This window comes from Phyllobates terribilis, unplaced genomic scaffold (assembly GCF_046119375.1).
Source record: "Phyllobates terribilis strain yellow unplaced genomic scaffold, ASM4611937v1 Scaffold_7__3_contigs__length_470593459, whole genome shotgun sequence".
Classification (NCBI taxonomy): domain Eukaryota; kingdom Metazoa; phylum Chordata; class Amphibia; order Anura; family Dendrobatidae; genus Phyllobates; species Phyllobates terribilis.
The window spans coordinates 223314400-223340863 of NW_027362767.1; the positions used below are offsets into that span (position 1 = coordinate 223314400).

The 26464-nt window shown below is 45.4% G+C and overlaps 1 protein-coding gene across 2 annotated transcripts in view; it reads left to right on the forward strand.

Annotated features, from left to right (window-relative positions):
* The first annotated feature begins 7080 nt into the window (after positions 1-7080).
* The window catches only part of CRB2 (crumbs cell polarity complex component 2), a 119487-nt gene continuing 100103 nt past the window's right edge, over positions 7081-26464 (forward strand). For both annotated transcript variants that reach the window (XM_073639754.1, XM_073639753.1), the window contains exon 1: positions 7081-7320. In XM_073639754.1, the coding sequence (XP_073495855.1) occupies positions 7248-7320 (73 nt within the window). In that variant the 5' untranslated portion in view covers positions 7081-7247. The remainder of the gene's footprint in view (positions 7321-26464) is intronic.

Below are 26464 nucleotides of genomic sequence, written 5' to 3' on the forward strand. Positions count from 1 at the left end.
TCTTTTAACGTTACAAGTATAAAACATTACGAACACACACATTTATAAAATATCATTAACTCTTTTAGCATAATAAAAACATTCTTGATCCCTGGCCACCGTGCAACTTGTGACCAGGTAAAGTGCAACAGTCACTTGTAGAAAAACAGTTTTTCTTTAAAACCGGTAGGGGGCGCTTTAGAAAGCGCAACTATATACAGGGTATGGCCGCTCTCAGTCCTCGGCCAGGTAAAGGGAAAGAACGACCGCTCTCAGTCCTCGGTCAGTGGGAATAGGGGAATGGCTGCTCACAGTCCTCAGCCTGTTTAAGGATAGGGGACGCAGGTAACAGTTCACACTTGTCCCAACGGGGAACTCACTTTACTCTAGCAGCATGACAAGTACCTTACGGGTAACTATGTACAGTTCCACTTTACCGTACTTCAGTAACGGCGTCCTCCTGCTCCTTCCTGAGGGTAATCTTCAAACCCGTCCGGGTCCTCTTGATTCTCCTCATACCGCAGCTCTTCCTCCGTCAACCGGTGTACATGAAGGGCGTACGGTCCTTTGGCACACCGGTGCCGGGTGAAAGCGACCTCGTCACCCAGGTAAAGGTCACGTCCGCGATGTCCCTCCGGCAGATGAGACCCGACATCCCTGCGGGTGACACAGACGTCGCCGGGGGTTCGGTGATCCCGGATAAAGCCCCAACCGTGCTCCAGTTGGAACTTGATTACGGTCCCGGCGGCGCGGGGACCGTGGGCCGCACGGCGGTCTCGCCGGGTCCGGCTTTTCTGCTCCGCACTCTGAACTTGCAGCCGCTCCTCCGGACCCGCCTCTCTCGCCGCTCCCTGTTGAAGACCTCCAGTTGTTGCCGGCAGCACTCCGCACGCTCGGCTGCGGCTGCCCGGGTCTCTTGGGTGAAGCCGATGAGGTTTTCTCCAGTGGGGTCTCATGCGAACTGCGCCTCCTCCAACGGGAGTGGGGTGATCTTGGCGGGTGCCGGAGCCGGGATCAGGGGCTCACACAGGGGCCCTTCCTTCCGGAGTCGGGGATGGTAGTACTCCGGTGGCCACTCAAAGGGCTGCCCATCCGGGCAAGCATGCTGGGCGAACAGGTCTTCACCCAAGGGCAGGACTTTGAGGGTTGAGGGCGCGGTGATGGCAGCGGCGCCCGGATTCACCAGGCCTTGTGACCAGGCCGGTGGCACCTTAAAGGTGAAGGGCACTGCGGAGACGGCGGCGCCCGGGGGTACTCGACCTTGCGACCAGGCCAGTGACTTGGTGGAGATAGAGGGCTCTGTTGGAACTGCGGCGCCCGGGGGTACTCGGCCCTGCGACCAGGCCGGTGGCGTCTCCTGCTTGGCCGCGCTCGGGGTTGAGGCGCGTGACGTCACAGGGGGCTTGGCCGCGGCTCCTGCTTGAGGCCTAGTCTGGAGCGGTGGCGGTGCAGCAACGGGCACGGTCGGTGGGATTTCGGGCTCTGCGACGGGGAGTTGGGGCAGGCTTACGGTTGCTGGGCTTGGGGTAGTAACGTCCCCTTTACCTGCCTCCGTCTCTTCAGCTCCTTCCACAGCGTCGTCTCCGGCCTTCATCCCTTCCGCACCGGCTTCAGGGGCAGGCGTGCTCCTCGTTGCGGGTGGTGTCCTTTGCTGGCGGGTTCCAGCCTGCAGGGCCATCTCTCTGCTCCACTCAGCTAGTACTTCTCGCTGTACTCGGGCCATCTTCCGAGCCAGGCCCTCCAGCGCGGTCCGTGCATGCTCCCGATCTTTGGGGAGCTGTGCCAGAATCTCCACCAGGCCTTCTGGGGTGGCGGCCTGCAGCAGGCTCCTGACCACAGGGTCGGTGCTGCCTGACTCTCCCTCCATCTCCGGGTGCGAACTCTCCAGACTCCTCCAGGCTGCACCCATCCTCACTCTTTTGTTCTTGATCCGCCCACACTGAGGGTGGTCCCGGGGCAACTTGGTGATTGTCAGTTCCAGGGGCAGTCCCCCCACGCTGATGGACATCTCTATCATTGCAGTCTCTGCTGGTGGGGGCGGTCTTTGCTTTTGGCGCTCTTCTGGGACCAGGCCCACGATGGGAGGTAGTCTCTTGCCACCCTCTGGCACGCCCATAATGGCGTCCGCTCTGCCAGGGCGGGAAATCTTCTCAGATGGCGGGAACCGTCTCCCAATGGCGGGAAACTCTGTGGATGGCGGGAAAAGACTGCAGATGGCGGGCAAACGGCGGGAAACGATCCGAGATGGCGTCCGATGGCGGGGACCCTCCGGAACCGGCGGGAGACTTCTTCTTACGGTACAGATAAACTTTTCTTCAGGCACGCAGTACCCGGTGGTGGCGGGCACGTGATCCTGCCGACTACGCCAAAGTTGACGCGCCCCTGGGCCTTCTGTGTCGTGCGGCATCGCGCGCACGGGGGCTTACCCGGAGCCGGATCAGATGGGGGTAGTAGTCTCATGGCGGTGACCCGGTCCGAGCCCAGGGAGTCAAACTAAGTGGCGAGTCTATTAGCAGTAGATGTTGGATGACTACGCCACCCGTTGAATGCAGCTTTGGAGCTGCCGCTGCAGGGCAGACCACTGAGGCCGGTGGAAGGATGGTGCAGCGGGGATAGTATAACCCCCAACGGGAGGGGTATGGCCTCAGGGCAGCAGGTGTAGATGATGGGGGTTGTGATGGTGCAGCAAGGAGAGTCAGAAACGTATGGTGCAGTTTCAGGGTTTTTACTCACAGATGGTACTTCAGTCACTTCGGCCGGGAGTGACCACCCGAGCCGTACTGCGTTCACCAGGTGCGGGACTCGGCTAACCCCCAGGCAGTTCCGGAGCGTGGTCCTGAGCTCCCCTCTCTCTCTCTTTCTGCTGGCCGTCCCCACCAGGGATCCACCTTTGTCCGGCTCCCTCGGGCCTCTTGGTGGTTAAACCTTCTCTGGCTTTCCTGACCCTACTCGTGGTGTGCCTTCCTGGTGGATATGGTGAGGGTCGTGGCAAAACTTGACCACGACCTCCGGTTCCTGGCTGAGGATCATTAGCCTCCACCAGTTTGGGTTCCGGTACCCGTTTCCGCCAACCCTTCACCCGGTAACTTGTGGGATCTCAGGGTTCCCTCTGGCTCTGCGTCTCTGGGCCTTTCTTCCTCCTCTCTCTCCACTGCAGGCTTGGCCCTGGAGCTGGGCCCAGCCGGAGCCACAGCTCCCCGTCAGCCCTCCTGGCTGAGCTCCTCCGCTCTGCTTCTCCTCAGACTGACTGACTCACTGACTCACTCACTCACCCTGTCCTAAGATGGTGCCCACCATATATACTCCCTCTATGTGTGAGCCCAGGTGACTAGCACCCAATGGGCTCCTATCTCTATGCCCAGAGCCCCTCCCCTATCTGCCCCTACACTACTGGGATGTTCCACCCCCCCTCCCACTCCAGCCAGGGACACACACTGTCATACCTGCACATTCACCTAGTGGGAGTACCATTGATCTGTCCCCCGGAAATGGGATGAGTGTAGTGCATGCAGCTAGCTGAGCTCAGTCCCACACTCCATCCTTACCCGGGAGTGGAATACCACACCTCTGGCTCGAGGTGCACTACCCCTGTAGCAGCCGAGTCCTCGGGGTGCTACATCTACATCCCATCGACAAGGGCAGACCACATACTCCTTTGATTCAACTCTCGGATCCCACTGATGGTGGGAGCCAGGGTGCAATACCAAAAAATACCCAGTGGGAGGCCTCCGATTGGTTACAGCTATTCCCCCAGGTAACGGGGGTCCCTCGTTTTCTGTGCTTGGAGGCGCAAGGTAGGATTATGTAGGTGCTCAGACAAAAAAAACCACTAGATCGTTTAGTTATCTAGGACTGTCCACATATGTAGCACTATGTATATATCCATATCCGGAGGAGCGTGGGCGGCCTTAAGAGGGAAATGAAGCTTAACAGACAAGGCTGATGAATGGAGAAGATGGAGAATGATTGCTCAGAAGATATGCATTCCGCAACATTAATTTAATAAGCAAAAGAATCTACAAGTGATGATCACCAAAAGACACAAAGTGAAATTATATGAAAAGAAAAAGATAAACGTCTTATGGATGACCCTTTAGGATTCTTCATATGGACATGTTTGATAGAGCGACTCGAGGAACCATGGCGTTCAGTAGAAGATTTCAGACACATCCTAGGATGAGAAAAAAGGAGAAAAGCATTATATAGGTAATGCCACCATCAATTTTTAAGGAATGCAACAAATGTGTATATAAATGTAACAAACATATTCACACACTGCTTTCCTGGTGTCTACATACATCAGTGGATTATTTCTGGGTAGACCACGGTGTCACTATCCCATAGTAGGCAGTACTCTTACCATGCCAAGCCATGACTAGGGAGACACAACTTTGGGCGATACCGTTTGTCAGCCAATCAGTAGAGGCAGGACACTTGGGTGACTAGTCTTACACGGTCAAAACTATTTTTTATTACTTTAGAATTTAGATCTTTGTTGCAAAAAGCTCGGATGGATACATTAGTGCACCGAATTACATTCACAATTTGCTTAATTCTTTCTTGGCGGCTGTGTTGAGGATCTGATTTTGTTTTTGGGTCTTTTCAAGTGGAATAATGCAATCACATCAGGAATTTGGATCGGTAAATCCTCTCATTCTGTCTGAGATTTTGATGCTAGACATTTACTGTGCATGTTCTAGAACATTTAATGTAGTGAAGGTTAATGGGTAGAGATGAGCAAACTGAATCGATGTGAATCAAATTCATGTTGAATTTTTGGAAAATTAATTGGACCCAGCAAACTCGATTTGCCAAAAAAATATACCCTCTTGCATTTTACCCCTTACAGAATTTCCGCATTTTGTTACAGGATCCACCGTCACTGATTAAAGCGCAGAGCAAGTGGTGTAAATGTTCCTAGAAAATTAATAAACTTTCTATGATCACAAACTTTTAAGTATGTATATAATTTACTTTACCATCAACAGACTGGGCAGATTAGACACATAACCAAATTTGTAACCAAAGGCCTATGATGACCTTGATGAGCTTCTAATGGCAGCAATGGCTCAGTGGTTAGCACTGTACGGTGGCTCAGTGGTAAGCACTGCAGGCTTGCAGCGCTGGGGTCCTGGGTTCAAATCCCACCAAGGACAACATCTGCATGGAGTTTGTATGTTCTCCCCGTATTTGCGTCGGTTTCCTCCGGGTTCTCTGGTTTCCTCCCACGCTCCAAAGACTGATAGGGAATCTAAACTGTGAGCCCCAATGGGGACAGTGATGATAATCAGTAAAGCGTTGTGGAATATGATGGCACTATATAAGTGAATAAAATGAAGCTCCTTACTGTGATGACCATATTTATGACCACTGATTTTCCATTACTTAAACCTCCAGCTCCTGCAGTCTTGGTGGCCCCTCTGCCTGTATGTATTCATGGGGATATGCTGTAAAAGACCGCAATGCTGTCAGCCCAACCTCCTATCCTTCGCCTGTTATCGGTTGCCTGAATCCGGAAAAAGTCCATGATTTTTGCAATATCCAAGTGAGACTTTGTCATCACCAGAACACTTAACAAAACTCTACCTCCTGAGGTTATTTCCAAACTTGGTGCCTCCCTCTCTGAATGATGGGTAGTGATTGTTCAAGGTGTCTATTTTCATTTGCCGGCCAAGCAATTTAGCACCTGCACAGATCACCACTCTCTCACCTCTGTGCCCTAAGTTGCCCTGCTAGGGTCACTGGCCCCAGCACTCTACTGCTCATGCGCCGCTCTGTACACCTGGAAGAAGAGCAAGGAGGACGCACGGCACGTCCAGTTGTACCGCATGGATGGGCAGCACATGCGCAGTAAAACGCTGGGGCTAGTGCCCTTAGCAGGGCACCTTAGGGTGCTCAAGAGACCCTATAAAGGTGCCAAATTTCCTGACCGACACCTTTTGTCACTATCATATTGAGCCATCACTCAGAGAGGGAGGCGCTAAGGATGGAAATAACTTTAGGAGGCAAAATTTCATTAAGTGCTCTGGGTGTGACAAAGCACTCATTTGCAGACATTTTGGCACAATTTCTGCATCTCTTGGCAGGAAAAGTGCAGATTAAAATAGGTGCAGTTTTTGTGTTTTTTTACATGTGTTTTTGTGGCAGATTTTTCCCCACTTATTAGTATGGATGAAATCTGCAGAAAGAATTGACAAGCTGCAAATTTACATCTGCACCAAATCTGCAAGTCAAAAATAAGCAACATGGGCATGAGACTTCAGCATTCTCAATCACTTTGCTGGCATCAGGAAATCCTTCAGGTTTTGTGACAAATATGCGCAGAAAAAACACGACGAAAACGCAAAGGAAACATAAAGTAAAGATGGTTACCAAAGTGCAAATTTTTGTTTTTAGCCCCCCAAATATTAGTTTATTCCCCCATCAGTATTTGTCATCCAAAACCAGAAGTGGATTCTACAGAAACGAAAAAAAAAAAACTGTAATGGAAATATTTCTATTTCCTTTTGTAGCTTCCACGAATTGTTTTGGCTTAACATGTGAACTTGGGTTCATTCATCATGAAAAAAATGTCGCACAAATTGTATTAAAACTTTTTTGATTAAGTGATTTTGTTTTTAATTTAATTGAGTTTTTATCCAAAGCTAATTCTGAGAATTAATTATTCTCCTTTAATGTTATTTAGGTACAGATTTTTGCCAGCCTGATGGGCAGAGCGCTGCGTTAAGAGCGTATTGGCGTTATCGTTCAATTTGGGTACTGTAACTCTGATCAAGATGCCGACTGCTACATAGAGGGAATGCAAGCATTGTATAAGCATAATAATAGAAGAAGTACAGGAGTCATTGTAGAGCAAAATCAAAATTATTTTGGATCAGCATCAGTGATTGAGTGAAATCTAAAAACTGTACAGATGTTGCAAGTACGACTATATGTGTTTAAAAATATAGAATATTTTCTCAGTCTGCAGCCAAGTTTACCTCTACTAGTCATGCAGAAAATTCTCAGTCATGTGAAGTCTTCTCCAGACTTTGTGTAGCTCCTCTTAAGTCCTTTCCGGGAAATCCAGCCCAGTATTTAGTCCTATCCAGTCCCAGAGTGTCAGGCATCACAGTCTCTGTCCACAACTCTAGTGCTAGTCCCAAACTTCGGCTCACTCAGCCCAAGCCTCCAGCACACAGCCCCCTGACCCTATAAGCGAGGCGGCCACTGTACCCTTCCATGTTTAAGGATTTTTCTCCTTCCAGAGCACACATCTGCTACTTAGCATGGAGTTCAGGAGAGTTAATCTCAGCTTACAGAGGACCTTTACACTGCTGCTCCTCTCTATCTGTGAACATGGTAAGCCTATCATCCTAACAAGGTATTTTATCATTTTGCCTTCTTCTATACCTGGTGCAACCCTTAGAAATCGAACATGTACCATGAAGTAGATTTACAGATGTTACGTGATGATAATGCAACAACAAGGATACAATTAGATACCAAAAGTAACATTATTTTATGTTCATGCATCTTTGGAAACATATTTACAAATACTGAAACAAGTGCTACTTTTTCTCCCTTTTTTTTCCTGTTTTAAAGAAATGAATCGATATTGGTTTTATTTTTCTGTATTATTTTCTTTGCTCGTCTCACATTTGTACACGGAGCCTTCAGATCTCACCATTGTCTGGTCTGTGATGGAGGCAGCAGGCGTTCTTTTGTCACCAGTAACCTTGGAAACTTTCTGAGCATGTGAAGTATCTATCAGCCGCCAGGACTCCTTAGTCCCAGCACACAAAAGGAAAGTTTTCACTGAAGTGAATGTTTCTTACCCCTTTCCCAAAAAACAAACCAGATCGGTGCACATTGGGTTTTTGTGATCATGTTGTTCTATTCATTACGATTTCAGAATGCAGCGAGCGCCATCTCAGTGCTCGGTGATTACGCGTCTTGTCGTATGTAGACAAACCGGGTACCACTGCCCTATTGGCGCTCGTCATCTCTTGTGCCATTTTCACTAAGATCATCAAAAAAGACAACGTTTCTGATGTGATTTATTTTATCTTCTTTTGCACTAGTTATGTGCTGCACATCTACTATAGTGCACCATGGCGCTCTAGGCCATTAACACAACGTGGCTACTATAAGTGTCTAATTGGAATTATTACGCAACCATGGTTCTTTCAATACTGGTCAGGGGTTTGCCAAAAAAAAGCAGCGGCACTTTTAGGGTTCATGCACTTGGGAGAATTCCACGGAGACCTAAACACGTCAGCCGATAAGGTGCTGCAAATCCGCACATTTTTCCCTTTGCGTTTGCAAATTCATAAAGTTGCTACTGCCCATGAAAATGTGTTGCGTATTTGACTATGTGCACAATTTCATAGTAGAGATGGAAATGAATAGGGAGTTGTTAGCTAAAGTGTTGCTACCATGTGCGGCATGCAACTGCTAAAGCCAGTGATTTGTGGTTACCGCAATGTACACGATGTCATTGCTGTAGGACAAGTTTGGACCACCAGAATATCAGGGCTGGAGTGGTCCTGGATATTATGAGTAAGTAATGGTTGGTTTGTTATCTTATAACCTATTCTGCAAGTGCTTGTATATATTATATTCTCGGATCACCTCCTTTATAAAGGGGGTTTCCGTTTTCAGAAACCTCTGAACCCCCGAGTGCAGTTTGGTTTAAAAAAAAACAAAAAAAAAACTTTGCATCGTCAACGGGTCCAGTGCTGAGATTCTGTGCCTGCTCCCAGTGTCTGTTATTGTCTGCAGCGCTGCTGTCAATCAATGAACTCAGTGGCTCTGCCTGAGTTGAAGGACAGAGCTGCAGAGCTCACTGATTGGCTGCAGTGCTTTTTGACATGACAGCAGTGCTGCACACAATGACAGACACCAGGAGCAGCAGTGGAGACTTAGTGTGGGACTCTGGGACAGTTGGGGGACCCTTTTATTGCAATGTTCATTGATTAATAAAGTTTGTTGCATTTTCATAGGCAATTGTTGTTCTGTACCCCATCTTATTTTGGCAATACTTCATGCTAGTAAGTTCCAGGACTTCTCGTAGATCTCTAGTGTGAGAATCAGTTAGCATAGATTGCAGTTGGCTTTCATGGGCCAATTACAATCCACAATAATAGACACGCTGCAGATTAATTTCCAGCTGCATGAGTTTTGCAATACGCTCTGGACAGAAATCCACCTGGTATACCTCCCCATCCGGGGTGGACATACACTTATGGTCCAAAATATTTGTCACCTTTTGACGCTCTAGAAACGGAAGTGCATTTACACAATAATGAGCGGCTTATTACGCAGCTATGTCCTTACAGAACCGGCACCATCACAACATTACACCTGGAGACTTGTGTCAGATTTGCACAGATTAGTGTCGTTCTCTCTGCTTCCATCTAATCTCGTTAGCAGGTCCGCATCACAGATGCTTAAGTCCGCGAGAGACGACAACACATTCCACAACTTCAGGACATTTTTTCCAAGCTTTAGCTTTATAGACCAGTCATAAAGAACAACACACAGGGCAACAAATGGTTAATATAGACATGAGCTAAATCTGTTGTAAGGAAGCAGGAAGCAAAGTCCTAAATGGAAGGTATGATTCACCGAGGTGGTTGGCCTCGGTGATGTAAGTCCCGGAAGAGAATACACCAGTAACAGTAGGTTACCGAGAGGATTTTATTGGAACCGGGTTTTGGGTCCGGGATTTAGGAGCGACCAAAAGAGCCTGGATGGGCAAAGTTGCTCCCATACTTCCAATCCAAGGCTTTTAGGTCCTCTAAAAGGCTACTGGGTGGGCTCAGGTGTGTCTGACGTGTTGGAGCTGGAGAGTGACCATTAATGGTGATCAGACTGAGCCTCAGGAGTGCCTGTATCGCTGTATGGTTGAGACCGTGATGTTTACTTTGCCTACCCTGAGAAAGACTGTGTCTGAACTGCTGTAGCTGCCTTTACCCAGGACATTCAGTCTTTACACTGCAATCACCTGTGCTGTTTGGGATTTCATGCCCGCATTCTCCACCAACTGTAGGGGCTCATGCTCTGGTAGGTGCTACGGTATATACAGGCACGGATGATTAATATCAAAACAGTGTAAAGTTTATTTTTATTCATAAACTTTACACTGTTTTGATATTAAACGTTCGTGCCTGTACGTACCTTAGCCCCTAACAGAGCGTGTGAATCCCTACACTGTATACACCCACAACCTTTATATTTCCCATCCATGTTTAGAAGTATGGAACGGAAACAGAGCACCAAACTGGTAGCATCCGATCTGCCATAAACAAATCACATTGTGGCCAACAAACGCTGGACAAATCCATATAAAAATTGGTTAATATTTTGATGGAAAGTCTTTCTGGACACCTTCATATTCTAAATTACTTAGTTTCAGTGCCCCTCCAGTCAGATTCCTGTTGCGTCTGTAAGCAACGTCATCAGCTTGTGCCCATCACTTCATTCACTCAGACTGTGCAGATATCTGATAATTGGCATCAGCAAAGACTGCTGTGCCCATTACAAAATGTGACAAGTGGGAGAGGCAGTAGTCTCAAGACCATCTGTCATCATCACCCGCTCCCTCCCCTATGATTATGCTGCGTTCATTTACATACTAGAAAAACCTAATAGGGGAAGGATTGCCAGGACTTACTGTATTTATTCAGCACTGTTGCCAAATCCAAAGTGACTGTTCGCCTGTACAGTGCTGATCAAGATGAGGGTTGTTGAAATAAATTATACCCAGTGTGTTAGAGGCACAATCCAATTGACGTTGCCTTGGTCCGGCAAACATCTGGTCCTCTGTGGCAGCTGGTCTTCACTTCTGCACCCGGCATCCTTGCACTTACTTAGCCTCGTAATTTCATGACCTGTGTTGTGAGGCCTAGTGCGATGCACTTAGAAGCATGGTGCGAAATGAAGGCCAGCTGCCATGGAGGACTGGACTGGATGCCGGACCAGGTCATCATGAATCGAATTGCTCATCTCTGTCCAGTATCCAAAAATTATTTAATGGGGGAAGCTTTTCGGTTCCTTCATTTTGGACAATTTCCTACCTGTTGGAAAGGTGAGAACAATGAATTTATCACAGAGTGTCTCCCTGTTAGGGGCCCTCAGTGATATTTTTTGGAAACCTGGAAGGAAGGAAGTGTTCAATTTCCCTGCAGCGCCCACCACAGGGAAAATGAAGCATTACACAATTCCTATTCAAATCAGTGGGTTGTCTGTGTGATACAAAAACAGGACTGGTCTTCCAAAGATGGAGACCCTCTTTGTTACTAGTCTCCACACTGACAAAGAAATGCGGATTCCGAACTGAGACATCCCCTCGAGCACTACCTAATAGGGTTTATAAACCCGGGTGCTGAAAAGGTGAAAGAAAGTCTGGGTATGGCTCTGTGTAGAGGGTTCGATAACAAAAGTTTCATCATATTGTTTTTTATGGAAGTGAATGACTTATCACAATATCCCTGAACCTCTGATACAAATATAATAAGCAAATCATTGACTGCACACAATGACCGTTTACTCCACTGTGATCGGGGCGGTGATTGTGGGCAACTTTGTTGCTGTGTAAGTATGTCAAGGCCACTGAGTAAGAACGTGCAGCCCTTGTGATTTTCATCATAGCCTCACTATGTGTGACTGATGTGTCCGGATCCACAGTAACTGCTGCCTCATATAAAGACCCACAGTTGTATCGTGTCCGTATACTATATTTCTACTGAAATGTTCTGGGGACCTTAATAATTGACCCATAACGCAATTCTTCATTCATTTCCCCAAAATATGACCTTCGTTACCATTTAAAGGACATTGTTTGCAACCAGAGACTTCTGCAAAACTTTTCAAACTGTTGCTAGATCTGTATCCAGACCATGAATTCTATTATAAGCCATGAGTGTCTGATCGGTGACGGTCCATCTACTGAGGCAAAGGTTTTTTTGCTGTAAGTTTCTATATCGATATCAGATCGGCGGTGGTCCGACACCATTATTCCCACTGATCAGCTGCTATTCACATTAATAGAAGCTGATCTGCAGGACCCAGGAGCGGCCACTAAACTGTGCACAAAGCTGTGCTGTTCAGCTCCGTACATGGTTCACATCCGGCTGCTTCTGCCGCAGCACATAACAGTTGCTCAATGGTGGTGCCAGGTGTCGGATCCCACCGATCTAATATTAATGACCTATTCAAAAGATATCATAGTAGTGGACATCCCGATTAATAGTCCTGTAACAGTTTGCATCTCTGTGCCACCTCGCTTCCCTCCTCCTCCTCCGTTAACACCTGCTGAACCTCTATAGTCAGCATTGACCGCCCAGAAGCCTGTGCTGCCATTGTGTGGTGTTACCAAGCTGTGGGAGGCTCAGATAAGGCACCAGATGAAGTGTCAGAGACTGATGAAACCACATTCCAGCAGGGGGGCATGCAATCTGTGACTCACGAGGGACACGAAAAGGATCCATCCCAGACAGCAGCATTCACAGCCCCTGCATTCTCATATCCTTCGGGTTATTTTACAGCACATTACATTGTCCCCTATTTGCAATTTCTTCCCGTCGCTCTTTTTTTACTGTCACGTAATATCATACTTTGTCTCATTTTTACACTACGGGAACCAGTCAGTAGCTTGGAGCAAGTGAGCGGATCCTGTAATGTATCCTCTGTTATGTACGTAGCCTTAGATCAACCAGAAGGACCTCATTCTAAATCGCACTACATGCAGGCTCTGTCGGATCTGCCGCCGACAGCAGTGTGAACACCGCCATACTTCCATGCACTAAAGTCCATTTTGGACTATACTGCGTTAGATTGACCCCGAGATGAAAGTGTGTCCTGCTGCTTGGACCCCCAGCTATCTCCTGTAATGTGACCCTGGGAATTACAGTTTTAGATCGTACTGCCTCTGGTTCACTTCTGCTGCAATGCTGTAATTTAAAGGGAACCTGTTACATGAAAAAAAAGCTATTAACCCTGCAGATATGGTGTTAATCTGCAGGATTATAGTGTTCTGAACCTGCCCGGCTTCCCGCACTTAGAGCCGCGTTGCAGGAAGGAACTTAGCTTTATTCCTCCCGGCAGTATTCCGCATTCAGTTATAGAGGCAGCGCCGTCGCGGTTCAGTCACCATTCTGTGTATAGAGAGTGGCAGTTTTAATCGCACCCCCGGTACTGACTGACAGCCGGTCCTAATGAAGAGCCTACTGTCAAGTCAGTTACAGTTACAGGCACGGTGTCTGAAACCACGCCGGCACCACCGCCTCTGTGACTGAACTCTGCTGTCAAACCCCCCTCTTCTTTGACTGTTCTGGCTTTTTGGAGCCAGTGAAGATTGGAGATGGAAAACAAGTAGGTGGGAAGGTGCACTGAACTGTTTAGCCAAACCAAGTACGAGCGCTTGGTGCACCCTTGGTTTGAACAGTCATTCTTTAAAGAGCCTTCCACATGGCTCAGGATATAAAGCCAAGCCATAGCATACAACTATTTTAGAGTTCTTGATTCTCATCAGTTCAAAGTAAGAGACTGGTTGAGAGGCCATTGATGACTGCTAAGAAAGGAGACTGCCAAGCTGATGTATGGAGACTTATAGGCCATGCAATGCTCGCTGAGAAATCTTTCAGGAATAACTTTACCTCTTAGATCTTACTCTGCGGGACTCTTTATGTTCATGTAAAGCACATCCATTGAAAAATGAATAATATACCCTTTGAAGTGCAGACAAGCTGAATACTTGTTGATGGTTTCCCCCATAAAGTTTTTTTTAAAAAACTCTTCAGGGAAAGTAACCCCTTTAGAAAAAACCCTTATTACTGGCTAGTTAACTCCTCCCTAATATGCTTTTATTTTAAATATTTAAGGAAGAGCCGAGAAACTAAAGGAAGTGTTGAAAATGTCACTTCTTTTAGCCTTCCGAACCTTTCTAAAGCCCCCCCAATATACTTTAGATAGCTGCCAGCCAACCTAACATTCAGCCGACAGCTATGTCTACCATCTCTACCATACACAGGAGCGTGCATTCTGCCGAGCGCTCCTGTGTTCTCTGAGAGAGCCGCTGCCAGACATCCTAAGTGGCGGGTTATCTCTAAGAAACAGAAGGATTGTTTGTCAGTTCAAAATAGGAAAAGCCTGATCCTGAAGTCTCCCAAAATCATCTACCGGGGGACAATCGCATTAAACCATCAGCTAAACCCATCGATATTGGCAGGTTCGGGTGATGTTATTCTCTGCGTGTAGTCTGAAACACTGAAATTGTGTGTGTAGTCTGAAACCCAAAAAGTTTTATCCCAGTAAATGAATTTATCACCTATCTAGTATATAATCACTTAATGGCCAGGCCAGTGGGGTCCCCACTGATCTTGAGGCTGCGCAATATACTTCTATGGGACCTACAGAGTGACTTTCTCCATCCCATAAAGTATTGGAGCTATCCAACGAGCTTTAATCCCCGTGGTCAAATACTTTTCACCTATATTATGATGATATAATAAATGTGTGTAACGCTGGTGGAGTGTGGACCCACTGCGTCACAGGCCAGGCTTACCCTGGAGAGGTGTGACTAAGTGTCTACCGAGTCTTCACTAGAGCCTCTGGTGGTGAGGATAGGCTGAGCCGCTGGTACACACCAGGCACCACCTAGGGCAGTCCCTGGGACTCTATCAGCTGACAAGAGGACGAAGACAAAAAATGTGGTCAGACGATAGGAGGTCAGGGCAGGCAGGACATGATCAGTATACTGTATATAGCCAAGGTCCGGAGCAGAGAGGTCAGACAGGACGGGTTTACGAGACGGGTTAATAACAGGAGAAACAAAAAAACCTTCACAAACAGGACACTAGCAGACGGACTGGCTAGGAACTAACGTTCAGGCAAGGAGTGGTGGGAGGAGCTTCCTAATAAAGAGCTTGCTGGCTAATCTAATCTCTGCAGGACACAGCAGGATTAAATTCCTGCAGAGATCTACCATGATCCCCTAAAGCAACATGGAAAACACCTTCATATGCCGCAGTGCTAAGGAGTGTGCTGCAAGGGGCAAAACTCAGCAAGCCGGCCTGATTTGAGGAAAAGCCACGTGGTGACCATGGTGAGTGGTGTGGTGCTGGGGAAGCATGTGAGTTACTGCCGTGGTGACAGTGTGTAAGGTTGAAGTCTGTTAAGCTGGATGGGTTCTGAATAGAGGCACCATGCCACGATGGCAATAATCAGTCTCTGAATACTTGCAGTCACAGGTGATGGACTGTGGATCTTGCTGCTATGGCCTCTGAGGGTGCTATCCTCTTGTCCTGCTCTGCAGCTTGCACATGTGCTCTTTATGGGGTAGGCCCTGGTGCTGGATTCCATCTGCACTATACACAGTCTCTGTCTATACCTGGTCACTCTGCCTGGCTGCAGTATTCTAAGAGAAGTCACAGTCTGTCTCCAGGCCTCTGACACTGCTTGGGTGGCCTGCCGTCTCCATCAGTTGATGTGATTCCTCCAGCTCCTTTGTTCCCCAGGATGCATCCTTTGACCTGTGCACCTTACAAAAAACGTTCCTGACTAAACCCAGAAGGAAAATTCCTGCCTTCATTACTGTGTACTACAAGGAGGTTTTTACTCCTTTTACTGATCATTGCAGGTACATCTTTCTTGCATATTTTCCAGTAATCTCTAGGTGTTGTGGCACTCTTACCATGTGTTACACCTTCATCCTCCCATTTTTAGATTGTCATCCCGGCAACCTGTGTGTTGACGATGTAGTCCTCAAATCTAGAACGGCAGTCTGTCAAAGTTGGAACCTTGAGAGTGATTTATCTAGGAGGACTCCTCCATGCATGGATGGCTGGTCTCTATTTCCCTTGTTGAAACAACACCCTCATCTCTTCCTTCAAATGGTTCAGCCTTTGGACCCGGTGATACCCATCAGTCTTCATCTTCCGATATCCTCTCTGTTGTTGGAGGGTCAACTATTGCTGCTGGTGGATGTCTGCTCACAAATGTACAAGTTCATAGCATATTTCTGTGGACCATCCTCGGGGGCCCTGAAACACCCTTGGGTTTGACCTTGAATACTGGTACTACTGGATTAGGCTGTCTCCTCACTTCATAGGGAATGGGCTCCCATCTATGCTATAACTTTCCGGCTCTTCGAGCTGTCTTGTTGTGCACAATGACAGTCTCCTACTTGCACTGGCAGCTCACGCAGTTTCCTATTAACTGTTAGTGAGCGTGCGCTGAGTCTATGGGCCACCAAATTATACATTTCCTGTACCTTTCTGCAATTGATCCCATCCAGGTCTGTGGCATCCAATCTCCATCCTCTTCATTCTCCTGTAACATCATGTTGAGAGAACATCTCTACATTCTTCCAAACATCAATAGAAAGAACGAGTAGCTGGTGGTGGAGTGTACGGTGCTGTTATACACCCATACAAGTTCAGTAATGTATTGAAGACATCTTTCTTTTTTTACTCTTCTACAAGAGTTCGTAAAGTTACGATTTAGGCGTTCACATGCACCGTTACCCTGACGATGGTAGTTGTCCGTGTCTTGTGGATTCCATATAACCAGCACAATTCTTCAATCACCCTACCTTCAAAGCAAGCCCCTTGATCTGAGTGTAGTTGAGTAAGGCATCCGTAAGGAAGAATGAAGGTCTTCTATAGGGCTTGTGTGGCAGATTCTTCTGTTTGATCTCTTGTGGGCACTGCTACAGCAAACTTGGTGAAGTGATAGCAGGTACGTGAGGCCTTGTAAAGACTCTTCGACTGTCAGGTAATCGATTGATAGTAACTGCAATGGGTAAGTAGTTTGCACCATCCCCACTGGGGCCTGTTGCTCCCCAGCTTTTGACAGATTACAGCTTTGACAGTTTTTGCAATCTTCAAAGGCCGTGCCTTGTAGTAGAGAATGGTAGTAATACCTCAGTAACCATGCAAATGTCTTTGTTGGACCAAAATGTCCTTTCTTTCTGTGCACCCATTCAGATACTCTTCTTACTTCACTCTTCGGGAGCACAATCTGCCAGGTGAATCCTAACTCAGTTGGCAGTTTGACTTTCCTATACAGCATTCCTTCACGAAGGGCCAACTGATCTCTCTGCTGAAGCAACCTTTTCTCAACTAAGATCAGTTGCTCTCTTTTTCTGGGGCCAGGGTAGTACCATCTTCTCATCTGCTCTACTTGGGCATCCTTACTCTGTTTGTTGCACCAGTCCTCAGTAGTACACTCCCGAGTCAGTTGCTGGCTCTTCTTGTTGAATAGGGCCAGTCTCCAAGTCATGGTAAGCTTGGATGGTTTCCTTATCTAGCAGCATGAAGTTAGGAGCTTCAGTTTCTTCCAATTCTTCATCTGTGGGGTTGTTGGCGGGTTCAACAGGGTGGCAAAATAGAACATCGGCATTTCCATTGTTGCAACCTGGATGGTATCACACCTTGTAGTTAAATTTGCTCTGTTCCAGAGCACTTAACTTGGCAGTATCTAAGTGCGCTAGGGGATTGTTGTCAGTCCACAAGCTGAATTCTGCTCCTATAAGGAGATCAGTGAATTTCTCAGTGACTGCCCACACTACTACCAGCATCTTCATCTTCAGCTTGAAGAAGCTCCCGCAGTGTCTGACTGGCATAGGCAATCACTCGCTCCTAATCATCTTGAATTTGGGTCAGTGAAACACCCAGCCCCTTCATGCGCCCATCCGTATGTAGCGCAAATGGCTTAGTGAAATTAGCATATGCCATGATTGGCACACAGGCCAACAGCATCTTCAATTCCATCTGAAGTCTGTCTCCAGCTCTCTGACACTGCTGGGGTGGCCTGCTGTCTCCACCATTTGCTGTGATTCCTCCAGCTCCTCTTTCTCCCTCTCTGTTCCCCAGATACACCCTTAGACCTGTGCACCTTACAAAAACGTCCCTTTCTAAAACCAGGAGGAAAGTTACTGCCTTCTTTACTGGGTACTACAAGGAGATTTTGGCTCTATCTACTGGTTGTTGCAGGTACATCTTTCTTACATATTCACCAGTAATCTCTGTTAATAGATGTCAGTAATAGATGTTGCAGCACCCTTGCCATGCGTTACAAATGGACTTTTCAGGAACCTGGTTAACTGATTATATAAAATGTTGACATTGTCATCTTCCATTCATAATCCCATGAATTATCCCAGACATGTATGGCTGCAGAAAATCAATGACCCATTTGTGTAGCTTTTTCCGCTATTGATGCCCCTGATGAGATCACAAGTGAGAAATAGTGCGGAGTCCTGATAACCGCTATGTACAAAGTGGAGCATAGTCCGAGTGCAAGAAAAACATCCTTTTCAATGATGTGCTACACGCTCCATTGGCGTTGTGTGGGATAGACGTCCTTGTTGACTTAATCATTCAGTGTGCATCGGAGTGCACTTGTACAGAGGGTGAAATCATCAGCCACCCAAAATCCAAACTCTATGTGTAGAAGTAATGTCCAGACTTTTATAACTAAACCCTTGTGCTGCCATCGACTTTTTCCTTTTTTGTGCCGACCCAGCATTTTTTTAAAAAGTGGCTTTATTAAAAGGGCTATGCTATATTAAAAATAATAACAATAAATATAATCATAATGAAAAATATTTCTTTATATACTGTCAGCATATTCCGAAGCACTTATCAAATCATAATCAAAACAAATCGAATGAAAAATAAAGAAAAAAAAAGACAGATCATTGCCCATAAAAGCTTATAATCTAATTGCAAAGACCCAAGTAATTGAAGCTAATTACATATTGGTGACCAACTAAAGGCCCCCATATAATAAAGCAATGTTGGGCAAACCCTGCCAATTTCAGCCAAACCAAAGGACTATCCAATGTCTATGGGGCCTCTTGATTCATCCTCTGATTGATGATGTTGGGGAAAGAAGACTTGGTACATTGACTTTTATTGGCCCAATACATTTATTTTCCCTGGTGATCAATTACTTCCTCAGATGTCTGGCAATGTTTTTTTCCTCTTTGCCCATACAGAACACATGATGAGAATTGGGCAGAAAAAGTCCAACTATGACTGGCTTCACGTGTATGGATTATGTACAGACCTCCATTCCTGGTCTAGTCGTTGGTCTTGTGATCTGAGCTTGACCGCCTCAAGTATGTCAATGAGACTGTTAAGTTCAGGTCAGGAGATAGGTGGGCAACTGGAAGTTATGGCCCATACATGGACCGTGAAATGCAAACATTTGAAGCGTGCCTAAACCTGTACATTTTTTTTTCCTTTGACATTGGGAATTAAAGGGTGACAATAGATTGTTGGACAATGTATGTATCTCTAGCTGGATGGACAATAACCCAGAATTGCCTCTCCATTGCCTGGTGTCCTCTACCGTCATCCGCCATGTGTAATTGTAGGTTGAGTTTTGCATGCTTCTCTGCATACTTTTAGTTGGTATTTGTTCTGTAACGATTGCAGAACATGTGTCTGGAGATGCAGACAACTTTTCTCTTAAGTTCTCAGAAGGTGTTTTCTTCCAGCTTTAGCCCTCTGATAACCTCAGCCCCTGATTTCTTGGTGAAGAATGTTAAGTGAGGCTTTAGGTCCTCTTATCAGTATAGCTGTCTGAGAAAGTTATATGGCAGGTACATCTCATGCATGGTTAATGTATGAGGTTGACATGAACATGCACACATCACACAGAACCTCCAATGAATCATCTCTTGAAGAAATAGCTCTTGAGCATTAGAGACGACTTCTGAGTAAATGGCATTAAATCCCAAGTACATGACAACCCTGTGTCTAAATACCACAACCTAATGATCTTCGTTGACCTAATTTGAAGTACAGTTTTCAAGCTTAACCTGCTCAGAGAATCTACAGGCTGCAATTCATTTTCATCATGGAGGAATATTAAGGGTCATATATGAAAGTGATGGTTCTACAAGATGCAAAGGAGGTGAAAATGGTGCAAACAATTTTTTCCCTGTCTAAGACCATGAAGAGAAGGTTAATGTTAAGATAGAGACGCAACCTATTAATAATTTAGGGACAGCTTAATTTTACAGCCCCAAAGGAGCATTTCAGAGATGGAGGAAGCTTGAGTGGTACAAGCAAAATAACTTTCCGAGAATGGCGATCCGGGCAGTGAAACTTGTGGGCGCTTTGTTATTTCAGTAGCACTTTTAATCTCATTCTTAGCATCACTGCTTTAGGAGTATTGAGACCACAAATATAGCAGCATCTCCTCAAGCTCTGCACTACAATGCCAGGGTCCTCCTCATAGTCCTCCCAGACTGACAGCCCTTGGCTCTAGCCACAGCTCCCTCATGTCTTTTCTCAGCTGCAATTTTAGCCTTAGACTCGCTGGTCTCAATCGACAGCAATGCATCGGCCATTGTGTGTCCATCTTCAGACAATGACCAAATGATACCACGTCAGTACCTGTCTAACGCCAACGAGATGGCAAAGACAGTACCTTATATTAGGTCTGTCACATATTGCGTCATTGTAACTGTACCCCCCCATGAGACCCTTAGATTCTGTTCCCCCTCCCATTATGGCTCCTTGGGTCGTCTTCCCATGTGCTATATGATTGAAACCACTCAAGAATCCATCAAATAGACTCTATGCCCCAGTGACAATTTGTTCATTTCTATATTCACATTATAGCTTATTTTTCTAGGATGCATTCAGACACACTAGATGTAGTGCCAAATCTTCATCATGCAAATTTTGGTGCGAATTTGCTTCTGAACATGAAACCACATTAAAAAATAAAAATAAAATGAAAACAATATACACTTCTCCACTGGTACTTCCATGGTTACACTAGTCCCCCGCCGGTCTCTGTCCACCCAGTGTTGTCATTTACTGCCTGTGATTAGTAGACGCAATAAATGTGACTACACGTTGCCGGATGCCAGGTTCACAGAGGCAGTGGCTTATTAAGTGCTCCATCACACCCAGAGCACTTCAGCCTTCATTTGCATATGGATTAAAACGTTGATCATTTGGGAATGTAGCAACAGATAGAATATATAAAGGTGTTGATGGATTTAGCTTTCAAAGACCTGCATGCCTATATATGCAGTTTGGGGAGGGCTGATCTTACAGACAGAATCCCTTTTATGTTAAAGATTATATAAAGGGGGTAAATAACAGAGTCTGACAGCAGATAAGGACAGTCTCCTTCACTTCACAATCCCTTTTTATCCTTCATCCAAACTGTCAGACTTGATTTGACTTGACCTATTAGTTGCCCTAAATGCTCGGTGACCTTTATCACTCTTTTTTATGTCCCTTTAAATCCCAAAAATAATATATGGGATAGAGCAACATTCAAAAGGAACTACAAAAACTTTTTCTCCACTTGTTGCTTTTGTTTCACCTTTTAATATTTTTGTCACGTGTCGCTGATGACCAAGTTCATCGTAACCTGCTCCTACATTAGGTTGTCGTCAATGGTCAACCTATAGACCAAGGAAAAAAGTTCTGCTCTGGAGAAAATTTACAGAGATGGACACAAACTCCAGTAAGGATCAAAAGCTCTACAAATCATCGAGTGGCTTTTGTAGCTCGTATGGTTACTCTGGACTTATAGAATCATAGAATCATAGAATGGTAGAGTTGGAAGGGACCTCCTGGGTCATCTGGTCCAACCCCCTGCTCAAAGCAGGATTCACTAGATCATCTCAGACAGATGTCTGTCCAGCCTCTGTTTGAAGACGTCCATTGAAGGGGAACTCACCACCTCTCGTGGCAGCCTGTTCCACTCATTAATCACCCTAACTGTCAAAAAGTTTTTTCTAATATCTAATCTGTGTCTCCTCCCATTTAGTTTCATCCCATTGCTTCTAGTCTTTCCTTGTGCAAATGAGAATAAAGATGATCCTTCTACAATGTGACAGCCCTTGACATATTTGTAGACAGCTATTAAGTCTCCTCTCAGTCTTCTTTTTTGCAAGCTAAACATTCCCAAATCCTGCAACCGTTCCTCATAGGACATGGTTTGCAGACCAGTCACCATTCTGGTCGCTCTTCTCTGAACTTGCTCCAGTTTGTCTATGTCTTTTTTAAAATGTGGTGCCCAAAACTGTACACAGTATTCCAGATGAGGTCTGACCAAAGAGGAGTAAAGACCGATAATGACTTCACGTGATCTAGACTGTATGCTTCTGTTAATACATCCCAGAATTGTATTTGCCTTTTTTGCTGCTGCATCACACTGTTGACTCATGTTCAGTCTATGATCTATTAGTATACCTAAGTCTTTTTCACATGTACTGTTGCTTAGCTCTATTCCTCCCATTCTGTATATGCTTTTTTCATTTTTATTGCCCAGATGTAGTACTTTGCATTTTTCCCTGTTAAAAACCATTCTGTTGGTTGCTGCCCACTGCTCCAGTTTATTTAGGTCTTTTTGAATCCTCTCTCTCTCTTCTCTAGTATTAGCTATCCCTCCTAGCTTTGTGTCATCAGCAAATTTAATCAGTTTACCCTCAATTCCTTCATCTAAATCATTGATAAAGATGTTGAACAATATAGGTCCCAGGACGGAGCCCTGTGGTACCCCACTTGAGACATTCATCCAGCTGGATGTGAAGCCATTTACAACCACCCTTTGAGTCCGATCACTAAGCCAGTTATGAATCCACCTAACAGTTGCCTGGTCCATTGCATACTTGGTCATTTTTTCAATAAGGATGATGTGAGATACTTTGTCAAATGCTTTGCTGAAGTCAAGATATACTATATCTACAGCATTTCCCTGATCCACCCAGTCAGTGATTCTGTCATAGAAGGAAATTAAGTTAGTCTGACATGACTTGTTAGTTACAAACCCATGCTGACTCTGGTTAATCACTTCATTCTTATCCATGTACTTACATACATGTTGTTTAATAATTTGTTCAAAGATCTTTCCTGGTATAGAAGTCAGACTCACCGGCCTATAGTTCCCTGGGTCCACCTTCTTCTCCTTTTTGAAGATAGGAACAACATTTGCTCTTCTCCAGTCTTCTGGGACTTCTCCTGTTCTCCAAGAATTTTCAAAGATTATGGAGAGTGGTTCTAAAATTTCTTCTACAATCTCCTTCAGTACTCTGGGGTGTAATTCATCTGGACCTGAAGACTTGAACTCATTTATGTTAGCTAAATATTCCCTCACAATCTTTCTGTTTACTGATAACTTGGATTCCTCTATTCCTTTAAAAGGACAGTGAAGATCAGTTGATGTTACATTTTCTTTCTGAGAGAAAACAGATGCAAAATAGGAATTAAAAAGTTCGGCCTTCTCAACATCCTCTCTTACCATTTCTCCATTTTCATCCTGTAAAAATCCTATAGCATCTTTGACTTTTCTTTTACTTTTGACATACCCCCAAAATCCTTTTTTATTGCTTTTGACATCTCTTGCAAGCCTTAATTCATTGTCAGCTTTAGCTAACCTGATACGTGCCCTGCAGGATCTGCAGACTGCATTATAATCTTCTTTAGATATGCCTCCCTCTTTCCATTTAATAAACATTTCTTTCTTTCTTTTTAGCATGTGTTTAAGTTCTGTGTTCATCCATCCTGGTTTCCTTAAATGCTTCCCATTCTTCCTACTTTTCGGGATTGTTAACGATTGTGCTTTGAGAATCTCATTTTTAAAAATTTCCCATCCTTCCTGGACATTTTTGTCCTTAAGGACATCCAGCCATTGGATCCCTCCTATTCTCTTTCTGAGTCTCTTAAAATCTGCCTTTCTAAAATCTAACCTTGAAGTTTGAGTCTTCACATGTCTTCCTCCTCTAGTTATCCAAAATTCTATAATAGCATGATCGCTGCCTCCTAGGGTCCCAGCCACCTTTACCTCCTCAACCATTTCCTCCCTGTTTATAAGAATTAGATCCAAAGTAGCAGATCCCCTTGTTTTCTCCCCTACCTTTTGGAAGATAAAGTTGTCAGCAAGAGAGGATAAGAATTTGCTTGACCTGTTAGTTTTACTTGAGAGAGATTCCCAACAAATGTCTGGATAGTTGAAATCTCCCATGACCACTACGTCATATTTTTTGGAGAACTTGGTCATTTGATACATAAAGAGTTCATCCATATCTTCAGCTTGCCCAGGTGGCCTGTAGTAAATGCCTACAATGGTGTCCTTTCCGTTGTTCTCTCCTTGTATTCTTACCCAAACAGTTTCCACAGAACTCCCAGTCTCTGAAGCTTCAATCTCTGTGCAGATATACGCTTTTCTAACATACAATGCAACACCTCCTCCTCGTTTATCAAGTCTGTTTCTTGCAAATAAGTTGTATCCTTTTAGCCTTTTATTCCAATCATGTGTATCGTCCCACCAAGTTTCAGTGATTCCAATGACATCATATTCCTTTTCCTGCATTAGTAGTTCCAATTCTCCTTGTTTGTTGCCCATGCTTTGTGCATTTGTATAAAAACATTTTAGTTTGTGATTGGTTTCTCTTCCTCCCATATTTTTATTATTTAGATTTTTTTGTCTTTGTTCTTCTTTTCCACTTCCAGTAGCAGAGATCTCAATAGTATTTGTCAGCTGTATGGCTTTTTCTGGCCTTTTGCTTCCCTTCCCACATTGTTCTAGTTTAAAGCTCTTCTGATGAGTGTAGCAAGGCGACTTCCAAATACATGTTTTCCAGTCTTCGTAAGGTGCACCCCATCTCTAGCAAGTAGTCCATCGTATAGGTAATTCATTCCGTGATCCAGAAATCCAAATCCTTGTTGACGGCACCATCGACGTAGCCAGTTGTTCACCTGTAGAATCTTATTCCACCTCATTGTTCCATGGCCATCCACTGGGAGGATGGATGAGAAGACCACCTGCGCTCCCAATTCTTTCACTTTCTTGCCTAAGTCTTCAAAGTCACTGCAGATGGTTTCCAGGTCCTTTCTTACGGTGTCATTTGTCCCCACATGTATTAGCAGGAATGGGTAGTGATCTGTAGGTCTGAAGAGTCTTGATATCCTGTCAGACACATCTTTAATTTTTGCTCCTGGAAGACAGCACATTTCTCTTGAGGTTATGTCTGGTCTGCAGATAGCGGCCTCTGTTCCTCTTAACAGGGAATCCCCCATGACCACCACTCTCCGTTTTTTCTTCACAACATTCTTCTTTCTCCATCCAGGAGGATTCTGAGGGCTTACAAGGTTATTCATTGCTGGCAAAGTCTTATCTTGCTGTATTTCTTCATGGTTCTCCTGTGTGAGAGCCTGGTACTGGTTCCTGAGCAGTATGGGTGCTGACTGCCTCTCGATCCTCCTGCTTCTGTGGGTCACATGCTTCCATTCCTCTGTTTCGTCAGGTGCAGGTCGAATTTCTTCTCTTTCTGAATCATGAAGAGATAATTCTGCTCTGTCTAAGAACTCTTCACCTTCCTTAATGATTTTCAAGGTAGTTAACCTCTCTTCTAGATTTCGCAACTTTTCCTCCAACAGGGACACAAGCTTGCATTTCTGGCATGTGAAGTCTGGCTTTTCCACTGGCAAGTCTGTGAACATGTAGCAGGATATGTAGCTCACCAAATGGCTCCTGGACTCTTCCATGTTCTTATTGTTAATGTTCTGAAAACAGTGAAAAAAGCTTAAAAAAAAAGCTTCAAAATGCGCGCGCCAGTAGGCGCGCGGTTTACCGATGTCCTCTTTTCAGCTCCAACAGCCAAAATCCAGTGTTCTTTGAGCTCGCGGAGACTCTTCACTTACCCCAAAATGCAGTGGGAATATGCAAATTATCTCCTCAGGACTCCTCCCCTGGTTTACCGATGTCCTCTTTTCAGCTCCAACAGCCAAAATCCAGTGTTCTTTGAGCTCGCGGAGACTCTTCACTTACCCCAAAATGCAGTGGGAATATGCAAATTATCTCCTCATGACTCCTCCCCTGGTTTACCGATGTCCTCTTTTCAGCTCCAACAGCCAAAATCCAGTGTTCTTTGAGCTCGCGGAGACTCTTCACTTACCCCAAAATGCAGTGGGAATATGCAAATTATCTCCTCATGACTCCTCCCCTGGTTTACCGATGTCCTCTTTTCAGCTCCAACAGCCAAAATCCAGTGTTCTTTGAGCTCGCGGAGACTCTTCACTTACCCCAAAATGCAGTGGGAATATGCAAATTATCTCCTCAGGACTCCTCCCCTGGTTTACCGATGTCCTCTTTTCAGCTCCAACAGCCAAAATCCAGTGTTCTTTGAGCTCGCGGAGACTCTTCACTTACCCCAAAATGCAGTGGGAATATGCAAATTATCTCCTCATGACTCCTCCCCTGGTTTACCGATGTCCTCTTTTCAGCTCCAACAGCCAAAATCCAGTGTTCTTTGAGCTCGCGGAGACTCTTCACTTACCCCAAAATGCAGTGGGAATATGCAAATTATCTCCTCAGGACTCCTCCCCTGGCTTGTCCTCTTAAGTTCTGTATAAGGTTTCACTGTAAAGTTTCTGGCCAGGAATATTGATCACCCAGATCAGTGACCTTTTCAGGGTCTATGACCAAAATTATGGCACAAATAAATAAAATGACGTTCTTAGAA